Source organism: Sinocyclocheilus anshuiensis, unplaced genomic scaffold (assembly GCF_001515605.1).
Source record: "Sinocyclocheilus anshuiensis isolate Anshui unplaced genomic scaffold, SAMN03320099.WGS_v1.1 scaffold1079, whole genome shotgun sequence".
Taxonomy (NCBI): domain Eukaryota; kingdom Metazoa; phylum Chordata; class Actinopteri; order Cypriniformes; family Cyprinidae; genus Sinocyclocheilus; species Sinocyclocheilus anshuiensis.
Window position 1 is genome coordinate 1,319,219 of NW_015548207.1, and position 12,155 is coordinate 1,331,373.

At 36.2% G+C, this 12,155-nt stretch overlaps 1 protein-coding gene across 1 annotated transcript in view; it reads left to right on the forward strand.

Moving 5' to 3' along the window:
• Window positions 1–8,889, forward strand: part of LOC107653607 (SH3 domain-binding protein 4-A-like) — a 34,670-nt gene extending 25,781 nt beyond the window's left edge. Inside the window, exons 4-5 of the mRNA XM_016440355.1 lie at window positions 7,578–7,766; window positions 7,864–8,889. Coding sequence (XP_016295841.1) covers window positions 7,578–7,766; window positions 7,864–8,088 — 414 coding nt within the window. The 3' untranslated portion in view covers window positions 8,089–8,889. The remainder of the gene's footprint in view (window positions 1–7,577; window positions 7,767–7,863) is intronic.
• Window positions 8,890–12,155: the final 3,266 nt, after the last annotated feature.

Here is a 12,155-nt window from a genome sequence, read left to right on the forward strand (position 1 = left end):
CTCAACCGTTCAGCCACTATTCTGAGACCCTTAATGGGTTTTTCTTAGTGATTGGAACTTTCCTGTAAAACCTGAAATTGGTTGCAATGCCACTCTCAGGCCTGAGACCCTGTGGACCAGTTTTTTTTGCGTTATAGTAAGTTTAGCTCAAAACTTAAGGACTACTTCAGTCATTGATGTGGTGTTTTCATTCATAAAGCTAAACCGGAGATAAGGAGTAATTTGTGATTTAACCTGTTAGCATTCCACTGTACCAATATGTAAATATATTTAAAAGATATGTTATGTATTACAATTTTTAAGATATTGGTTTTATTTTAATTACATTTAAAATATATTTATGAGCTGATAATTAAATGTATAATATAATGTTATCATTTTATTTTGGAAGTATATACAGATTTTCTTTTTTCTTGTTCTCATTTCTTTGTATTTACAAACCTTTGAATTTCACCTCAGGTGTTTACCTACATAACGACACCACCCTAAATCCAGTCATCTTCCCATTTGTATGTTGAATCATCGTATTGAGCTTGGCATCTGAAGTCTGATGTTATGAGAGCTGTTTGACTTTGATAAGACTGTGGTAGTGGCTGCTAGGCAGTTTATTCAGATGTTGCCCTGCATAGATGGTAAAGTTTACATGGAGCTCCGAGATTTGCTCTATTCCAAACAGTAGCGTTCGTACTAACCTCATTAAAGCGGTTGCATTCCGAACAGGTGGCCCCCTGGCCCCCGGAATGTTCCGTGTTCTAATTCCGGAACATTCCTTTGTGATGGATAGGCACAAGAAGTCTGATCATGCCTGAGGTCCCGTTCCTTCACGAGTCATCATTTTCTTTATTAACCAGGTAATTGAGGAGGCATTCTGGTCCGATTGGATACAGCCAAAAACGCTCTTGTTACATTCCAGTCGCGCTCCGGTATGGACTTTACATTCCTGTGAGTCTGGAATCTGGATAGGTGATGCCTGACTCGAAAAGCTCTGCATTTTTCGAGTCAGATTTTAGACAAAAAGACTGATAGGAAGCCATTCATGGTTTAGCAGACTTCTAATTGAATTTGCATGTTAATTTTTCCTAAGTCCTCATACCAAAACATCCAATCAATTATGCTTTCATGTGACTTCTTTTGGGTCTGACTATATTAGTGGATACTCTTTATGGTCTTGCCAGTAAAACAAACATTGTAGACTGAAACGTTGTTCCCATTGTTTATGGAGTTTTCGGAAAGGCTTACAAAGATGAAAAAAACTCAGGAAGTGAATGCATAAATATAAGTCTATTCAGAGAGCGCCAGTTCACCAAACCTTCTCTGGAAATAGACTCTTGATCCTTGGCTGACTAGACGCATTCAAACAATAAATAAACCATCCATTTTAGGAGTGAAGAGCCATAGGAGACTCATTTATTGAGGGAATAGCTGTTCAAATCCGGTCCTGTGTGGTCCAGCTCTTTACAGCATGGTTGGTGTAGTATTCCTGAACTAAATGATTCTTATGCATAAAAACAAACCACACACCTGGAGAAATGACTTTTATGAAGTGATTCTTTTTAGTGAATTATACAGTACATTGCAACTGATATGGTAAAAGCAATTTTGCCACCACTGTTTGATTTCCAAACTTATGATTCTTTTGATGCAGATATTTTTAGTGAATCAAAGCATATAACAAACAATGTTGTCAGATTTCCAAGTAAGTGGCTCTCATGTTCCAGTTAATTTTAGTGAATGAAAAACATACAGCATAACCAGTGTAGTCTAATTTTTGACCAAATGTATATATAAAGATATGTTTCATATTTCATTATTGACATTTTTTATAACCTTTTTTAAAACAACGAGCAATAGAGAAAAAAAAATTTGGTTTAAATGTAACCACTATTTTCAAATCAACCCAATTTGAGACAAACAACAATTTTTTTTGTTTGTTTTAACAGTCAAACACACAATAAAAATTAATCTAATCTAATTTCTAATGTTTTATATGCAGATTAAATAGGTCTTAAGGAAACGTTTCGCTTGTTTCCCGAGGCCATAGGAGGACGCAATGAGCAAAATAATGCAGCATATGATGTCAACGCAGGGAAATAACTGTCTATAAAAAAACGTGCATTACAGCTAAATTAACGCATATAAATCAAATATAATTTCGTAAATTGCATAAACAATTATGAACAAAACAGCATCATGTATTTATGCATTGCTTAATACAAAGAGCTGAATCGCCCATCACGCAGATTGCATTTAAAAACATAAGAGACGCAGTGAAAAGGAATAAACCTCCACAAGTTCGCAACATGTTTTCTAAAAGTTTAAACTGTTTTAACTTTGCATGGCTACATCTCTTGTGTGAGACGCGAGTGCAGCAGTCATATTTGTCTGTCTAAAAATGCGCTGAATATGCATCTGTGTGAATGGCTTGGTTTCGGTTTTTGCCTAATCAAGATCTTCTCCGCATTGAGCTTCTATATTTCTCTAATAATTTGAATGCATAACAGCAGCGCCGCATCTCGTGGGCTAGACTAGCAAAACATTAAAATGCAACAACATCACTTACATCATTATCACCGCATCTCGTGCACCACTGATGATGCTCCCTCGCACTCCTAACATTCAAATGCAAATGTTTATTTTAAATTAGACTAATATTCATTTTTTATTCACAATCTCCTCATCACAGGCACAGCACTCAGCATGTGTTCGTGTGTGCTGTCTGCTTGTCACTCATAGCACGTGCCTATATCGTGCGCTATATCGAACATCTTTACTATCGTTATCGATGAAGGTGTACCTGTCGATAAATACCGATACCGTTTTATAGTCATGCAAATGTTTATTTTAAATTAGACTAATATTCATTTTTTATTCACAATCTCCTCATCGCAGGCACAGCACTCAATTCAGCATGTGTTCATGTTTGTGTGTGCTGTCTGCGTCACTCATAGCACGGGTCTATATCGTGCACTATATCAAACATTTTTTTATATCGTTATCGAAGAAGGTGTATACCGTCGATAAATATCGATACCGTTTTATCGCCCAGGCCTATTATTTCTTTAGCAAATCAAACAAAACATACAGTTTGCAACCACTCTAGTGTGTTTTCAAAACTAATGACTCTTTTGTTGTTTTCGGTGAATCAAAACGAAAAGCACAACTGGTGTAGTCCGATTCCAGAAGGAATTACTTTTATGAGGTGATTATTTTTAGAGAACCAAAGACATATAATGCAACCAATGAAAACAAACCAGTTTTTTTAGTAGTTTAAAACAAAAATAAAGTGTGACCAGTGTAGTCTGATTCCTGAATAAATGAGTCTTATGAACCAGTTATAGCAAATCAAAATCATACAGTTTAATGAATCGAATGACTCTTATGAGCTGGTTATTTTTAGTAAATCAAAGCAAAGTGCTGTGTGGCCTGTGTGCTCTGATTCCCATTAAATGACTCTTAAAGAATCAAAAACATACAGCCCTTAAATTTGAAGCAATCTGTTTAGAAAGGTTTACAATGTATGTTGTAGAGGTTACATAAATACAAATGGATATTTGAGATCTTTGCAAGTAATTATCTGAAAGACTCATCAGTCATTGATTAAAGGTTAGCTGAAGGTGTTGTTTGGAGCAGTAATGCTCATAAAATACATTTATTGCGAGACTTCCAACAATAATACATTACAAAGCCATTTGGCAAGAAAGAAAATTACCCGGGGCTGTTTGGCTGAACTTATTTTTCTCTCTAATGACTGTGACATTTTGCCATCTCATCCCAAATGTCAGGATTCAGCAGACCTCTTGGATGCTTTCAACAAGAGTCTTCTCTTGGCCGAGAACGCAGCGAGGGCCTTTGCCTGGAAGATCAGGCATGGATTGGCTGCAATAAAATGAAAGCGTGCTGAAAGACAGATAGAGAAAGAAAAATTGAGAAAAGCTCTGGAAAAAAAGGAAAAGAAAAGATGGAAATTGCTTTTCCAGAATAGCATTACCGCATTCATACAAAAGACTATTTACATCCTGTGCTGTCAGATACTGTCACAGCAAATATGTGGCTGCCATCACAAGAGAATATATATATTAAAAAATTATATATATATATATATATATATATATATACACACAGACACACACACACGTTTTTATAAATTAGATGCAATTATATTTTAAACATATTATATTGATGATGACTGTATGAATGCTTTTGTAAAGAAATATAATACAAAATTATTTCTAATATTTGTTTGTATGTATTTTAATATGCATATATAGATTTATTTTATAAAGCTAAATATATTTAACTATATTGTGGTGTTTATTCAAAAATCCTGTTTTCTGCATTAAGTGCTTCTGTGGGCATTTTCTTGGCTTTTTTTCCCCTCAAACTAAAGTGCCTGTCATTTAGGTTTAGATTTACAGAAGCATTCTGAAGTTGCAGTAAAGAATATTTATGTGTTCCTTAAACAAAAGAACTCTCAGTGCTGCAGGGGAATTAATCAGGTCGCCTCACAGATTTATCATTCTTTTGAAGTGATACTCCCCTGTTCTGGAAGTTTCCTCCTCCCTCATCTCACTTATACATGTACAGTGGCTCATAAAGCATTGAAAATGAAGTCATTGACTTTATTTACGCAACAGGGGAGGCTGTTCTCATGATTGTATACATCTTATCATTTGCCTGAAGTTCTCCCACGGCTCTAGTTGTGCTTTTCTTTCCTTTCTTCCCTTCTTCGGCAACAAGCATGAAGGAGAATGGGGATTACCGCTCCATTCTGCCGGACACCAGGGGTCCCTTCTCATTCCAAACATGGTTGTGTGTGTGCGTGTGTGTGTGTGTGCGTGTGTGTGTGTGTGTGTGTGTGTGTGTGCGTGTGTGTGTGTGCTCGCTGAAGTTCTCCCGTGGCTCTAGTTGTGCTTTTCTTTCCTCTCTTCCCTTCTTCGGCATCAAGCATGAAGGAGAATGGGGATTACCACTCCATTCTGCCGGACCCCAGAGGTCCCTTTTCATTCCAAACATGGCTGTGTTTGTGTGTGTGGCAGGAAACCGGGTCGGTCGGGTCCTTTAAAGGGCTCAGTCACTCATCTGTGGAGGCCACAGAGAGAAAACTACAAATTCCTGACCTTGCATTATTTTTTTTTTACATACCTTATCCATTCTTGTTTCATGACTGGATGTATCGTTGTTCTCCTGCCATATCTGGACATCTATTTTAAAACACATTTGACTTGATATCAATCAGATTTCACTCCTAAGGGAGGTTAGCTCACTTTCTGGTGTGTGTGCCGAGAGCTGTTTATGCTGTCTTGCATGAATATATGAGGTCCTTAGTGTCACATTATATTATTTACAGTGGAGCTGTAAATTAGGGAACAACCTTCAATTTCACTGCTTAGTTCTATTTGAAGTTAGGAGGAACAGGAGTAGAAGGACAGGTTTTTAAAAAATATTTCATTAATTAATTATATTCTGAAGCACAGTATAAAAACTGATCAAAATTATAGGACACTTACAGGTACCTCCAAGTTATTGGTGTTAATCTGGCACCTGGTGCTAATTTCCTTAATTATATGGCGATCCCTATTTAACTGGCAGCATTCCTTTAATTTTTACTGAGATTGCAAGATGGCGGGGCGCTCTAAGGTGACTGAAACCCTGCGACAGGAAGTTGTCTAGATGAAGGCCAAAGGGAGTTAAAGGGCCAAAACCCTCAGTCACTGCAAGAGAAGCTGGTCATTCCAAATCTGTGATTTTATTGAATATTGTAGCTTTACAATGACACTCATTCATTCAAGTCCCCCAAAAAGGCTTGTCGTCCACGTAAGAAAAATGCACGAGAAGACAGGATAATGCAGAGACTCTCAATGGCAAATTGGTTCAACACTGCAGCTGGAATTGCTCGCCAGTTCAGTGCTGAACAGGGTAAGGATCTGTCTTGGCTCATTTAAGAGAAGTCGGACTGAAAGCACACTCTGCAGTGACCAAACCTCTCATCAGCAGAAAGAATCAAAAGGTTAGACTCACCTTTGCTGAGGAGCATTTTGTGTGGAGAGAGGAGAACTGGTCCAAAGTTCACTTTAGTGATGAGAGCAAGTTTAATTTATTTGGGTCAGATGGGAAACATTTTGTTCTTTGTCAAACTGTTAAAAGACTGAACCCAGAGTGTGTAAAGAAGTCAGTGAAAGGTGGAGGAGGAAGTGTCATCGTTTGGGGATGTTTTCTGCAGCAGGAGTTGGGCCTCTTGTACAGATACATGGCAGGTGAATGCAAATGTTTATCAGAACCTCCTTCAGCAACATGCAGTTCCTTCCCTGCAAGCATCTCCCAATCAGCCTGCAATTTTCATGCAAGACAATGTTCCCTTCACAATGCAAAATGGGTAAAGCAGTTCCTTGAAGCTAAGAACACTGAACTAATGAAATAGCTGGCCCAGAGTCCTGATCTACACTCGACTTAAAACCTCTGGAAAATCCTTGGCAACAAAGTTATGGCTAAGAAACCCATTACAGTTACCAGACTATGGAAGAAGAGTGGACCAAGATCACACGAGCGCAATCTGAGAAACCAGTAATGTCCTGTGGCCGCAGATGTGCTAATGCCATTCAAAGCAGGGGCCTCTACACATCCTACTAATTTCTGATAGCTGTAACCTTTCAAAATTTTAGTTGTAATCTTCTTTCATGCTACAGTGGTTACTGTTCTCTAATTTTGATCACTGAGTGGTTACTGTTCTCTAATTTTAATCACTGAGTTTAAAATAAAGGTTTTTGTTGAAATGCGTTGGATATTTTGTCAAATACGTTAGTAGAGATATACCTACAGCTAATATTCCTTTAACATTTGAGTGATGAAGATAAACAATATTTTAGAAAAAAATCAAGTATTTATAGATTATTCTCTAATATTGATCTCCACTGTATATAGAAAAAAATAATGTATATATACTTATAATATAAAATATTATAAAACAATAAAATGAATATAGTTTATACAGTAAAATGAACTAATACTGTTTAAAAGTTTGGGGTCAGTATGTTTTTTTTTTGTTTTTAAGAAATATAAGTATACTTTTATTCTGCAAAGATGCATTCATTTCATCAAAAGTGACAGATCAAAAGACATTTAAATGTTAAAAAATATTTATTTTTAACTTTCTATTCACAGAATAAAACCTGAGAATTTGAAGGGCATAAACAAAAGTATACAATTATTCCTAATAAATGAATGGCAAGTCTGGCACACGTGTGAAAAAGGCTTCATGTTATATAGAAATTCAGTTCCATGATAAAAAATCAGGCCTATTTGAGTCAATACATTATTGTGTATTATGGTGCTAGAAAGATCTCCAGTCATGTTAAATTTAAAAAACGCAAACATTTCAGGTTAAGTGTGACTTAAAATATTAGTGAAATTGCAGTGCAACATTTCAACCTTTGTTTAAAGCTCATAAAGATGACATTTTTGTCCCACAAATGTACGTTTGGCCTTTTTTGTTACTATGTTTGTAGATGCTTTAAATCCTTCTACAGCATCAGTAACTATCATTCTGGAATATTAAGCTAATATTTTTATCTCTTACTCAGGCTCTTTTGAAGATCGATTGTCAGGGTTTGGTGGCCCGACTCATTATGGACTTCGTGTTGCTGACGACGGCAGTGGAAGTGGCACCTCGCTGGAGGGAGCTCGCCGAAAAACTCGCCCACGTATCCAAGCAACAAATGGAGGCCTATGAGGCTCCACACAGAGACAAAACTGGGATGGTGGACAGTGAGGTGAGGACACAAAACCTCCTTTTCAATATAGAAGAGTAGAGTTCACATTCGTGAATTCGATCAGATGATATAATCTCCATTTATCTTATCATTTCAGGCCATGTGGAAACCAGCCTATGACTTCCTGTTGACGTGGGCCGCTCAGATTGGCGACAGTTACCGCGATGTCATCCATGAACTGCACATGGGCCTGGACCGAATGAAGAATCCAATCTCCAAACGCTGGAAGCACCTCACCGGCACCCTTATCCTTGTCAATTGCCTCGACTTGCTTCGAAGCGCCGCCTTTAGCTCCGCCCCTCAGGATGACTGTGCCATTTAGCTCCACCTCCTCACAATTAAGTTTCGACATCACCTCAGAACTTTTAATGGACACACATTTTTCTACGTCACCATCAGCTGTGAGTTTACCTCAATTCAATAGCCGTGAGGACTTCCTGTACCTGTCCACGTCCATATAAGGGCATGCGGAAAGCCAAAACACAGAGTGTTTCAAGTGTAGCTATTTTTTTAGATTTCTGAAGGCGTTTTTATCAGTTTTCTTCTTTGTGATATCTATATTTTTTTATACCGGATGGCACAAAGGAAATTTTTACGATCACGCATTTTTCAAGAACAATTTTTTTCATAAAAAACAGATTACATCTTTGTTCGTTACTGAAAATGAAGGTCTATTTTGTGACATCACATTTATCCATGTTTGTCTTGGTCTGGATGTTCTGTATTTCATTGCCAAATGCTCAAGCCTTCCATATTTGTGATTTTATTCCACTGATTTGTTGTGTCAGTTGCTTTGCACAGAAAGACAGATTAGTCTTACTAGAAACACGAAACACTACAAACTGGTTACGTGAGAGGAAGGAGCATATGGTGTGTTGAGATGGTAAGTTCAGACTGTGTTTTGTCCCTTCAAGCTTTTGCAAAATTTGCAAGTTTGCATTTGTATGACCAGATATCGCACCATGTACTAGGTATTAAATTGCAGTGTTGCTTTAGTTTCAATTGTGAGTCACTCATTCAGTGTTTCTGTCAAGAAACAAATGCAGTCAGATGAATAAATGAACAGATCATAGCGTGATTTTATGACTGTGATGATTTTTTGTTCTACATTTATATTTTTTGTACCTACAATTTTTTATTTTTAGACTTTTGTGTTCTTTTATGTTTTATGTTCTAAAAGCTTTTTTTGTTGGTTTAAAAAAATAATAATCATTTCTTATACGTTCTGTACATGTCAAGGAGATTTTGTGCTGTTTTTTGGAACAGCATGTAGGGAAAAAGTGAATGTATGTATTTATATATAAATATTCTGGTGTTTTAGAGTTTTGTCACATTTATAACTTGTTTTTGTGCTAGCTATTTGAGATGTTTGAGAGTAACTGTTTGAAAAGTTATAATTCACACATTGTCTTAGTTGCAGCCATATATTTAGCAAGAAAACAAATTAAACATGCTGTCCCATGTTGTTCCCATGGATTCAATAAAGCAGCAGTAAATTTAAAGTTTGTCAGTTCTCTCTTTATTGCGACTGTTTTTCATAACTGTGAACTTTGTCTGACTTAAAGTTATCACTCTATTCTTATTGCAACTATTAACTATTTCTTATTATTGCAAATTTCTTAAAAGTGCAACTTTATATCTGACCATTGCGATATCATTTTTTGTTATCGCAACAATTTCTCATGTCACAATTGACCCTTCGCTGGGAGTTTGATTGACAGCCGATCTGACCAATCATAACGCCAAACCTTTCATTTTATCCGACAAACAAACCATACAGGAGAATAGGTAAACGTCGTTTTTCATTTTTCATTGAAAAATGCTGTGTATTGACATCTTTCCACGGTTGAAACAAGATACCGTCTGATGTTCATTCATGTTTATATTGTGCTAGTAAACTAGTAAAGTGGAAGAGATGTGCCACTTGAACTGAGGCGCGGCTACAGCGATCTGTCACGACACATTAAGGAGCCACAAAACGGTATTTAATATTTTAATTTCTTAAAAGCTACAAAATTTGAAAGCTGAGACTTTTTCATACCAAAAGTAACCTGCTCCGTCTTGTCTTATTTACATAGTTATTGTGTTGGGGCCCCAAATCACGAAGTCCGCCCCTGGTGAGAATATGTGTGGCGTGAGAGCGTCATGGCTTGTCAGACGTTGCAACAGGGGGCGGGTCTTTGTGAAGGGTCAATTCATTTTTGTGTTATTGCATCTGCCTCACAATTCAGACATTATTTGTCATTACTGCAACTGTATATCTCACAATTGCAACATCATTCTGTGTTCTAGAAACTCTGCAAGTAATGTTAATAAATACAAATTTATCTCTCACAATTGCAAGTTTATATGTCACAATGTAACTTTCTTTTTTAAAGTTTTTATCAATTAATTTTTAATTTTTACTCCGAGGCAGAAACAGGCTTACATAGTGAAATACAGATTAAAATGTTAGAATTGCCAATCCTCTAGTTGTTGCTAACTCTGTCAAGCTTTAAATTGTGACATAGTTTTTAATTGTTTTGCTTATATCACCCACTAAGATATTATGACCACTTTAATGTGCAACTAGGATTGTTTGAATTTTATGCATTTAAAGTGTCTGTCCTTTAATGTGTGTGTTGCAGTCTTTGTTTCTGACCTCCACCCAGCTTTCTGCATCCCTAAGCACTTCAATAGAGCTGACTGTGAAACATCAATTTACACTATATTTAAATTGCTAAATTAATTACAAGGTTGCAGAAAGTTGAATGGGCACTATAAAATCAAGACTGTTTTATTACAATCATAATTAAAGAAGAAAAGCATGATGACTAGCGTCAATAAAGACATACATGCAGCGCAAACACATCAAATCACAACAACAAATGCTATAACCTATGAGAAAATGGGTAGGTCCAGTCATGGATGCTGATTGATTGATACAACATTCCAGCTGTGCTAAATTGCACAATATAGTAACAGCTATGATGCAAAACACCTGTTCACAATAATGTCTTAAATACTAATTTCAGTCTGCTCCTCACACAAAGCTATCATATGGCTTCAGAAGGTATTTATAAATAGCGTATGAATCACACAGAGTAATTGTATGTTACTTTTATGTTGCTTTTGAAGCTTGTACTCTCATTTTATAAAAGAGCAACTAGAAATAGTCTTCAAATAGATGTCCTTTTGTTTTTCCACAGAAGAACAGGAATGTCGTACAGGAGTGACAAGTGTGTGAGTAAATTATTGTAGTTTTCGTTGAAAAATTGCTTTAATCTTAGTTGAAATTCCAGATGCAGTATCTTCTAGTTGGCATTTAAAATACTTAAGATTTTAATGAACATTTGTTAGATTCGTTTTATACATAACTAATTAAATCCAGGAAATTACTTTCACATACTTAAAAAAAAAATATATATATATATTTTTTGGAAGATTGTTGAATGCAGTAGATGACAGTGAAGTATTTTAAATTAGTCAAATGAAACTAAATGAAGGGCACAACCACAGCCTGAGCAGCTGGAGCCCCTGCAGTAAATATTTAGGTCTTTTCACAGGTGTCGAGGACTCTGATGTGCTTGATTTCATTGATTTGTGATGTCTACAGTTATCATGTCAAGTGTCAGTGACAGGATTTGTTACGGCTAGAAACAGCAAATTGACAAAAATATTCCCTTGAGTCCTGTTAACATTTCTCCTTCATCTTCATTGCACGTTCTGTGAAGTTAGATGGCAGCGTGTTATGTTACGTTTTCTTTATCTTAAAATACAGGATCAAGAACATGTCCAAACCATGTTTTACTTTAAAATCAAAAGAAAGCGAGACATTTTTACAACAACAAAAAAGTAACATGTCAGGACCGTTTTTTTTAATATCAGAGTGTGACAAGTTGTTCTTAATTGGCATGAAAATGTAATGTGGACATGTTTTCGGGAGATTAACTTAAAGCCGAACTTCTATGAGAAAGAATCAAATAGCTCCTTTTTTTTTTCTTTTTTTTAAATGAATAAATTAACTGAGTGATTTTAAAGGTGTCTTCTAATGAAATATTAAGCTTTAAGTTTAGAAAAAGGCATTTGATCAGTTTTCTTTATCAACTAATGGAGTATTTTCATGTTGGTGGCTTAAAAGCGTGAGGATTCTTTGAGGAGTAAAACGTCTCGAGATGCAAAGGCGGATGAGCCTCCAAAGCTCTTCACTTTTCTGTTTATTTCACACCCTTCGCTTCTCATAGACCACAGATCGTGACTGAAATTCAAGTGCAGATGCAAAACAAGTGGCAGAAATAAACTGTTGGATCTGTGGAAATTGATCAACCAACCAAACAAACACCTCAAATTCTTGTTTTCTTTCACACAAGACAGACAAAAGCCCTATCATTTGCTCTTTCTGAAATGTAT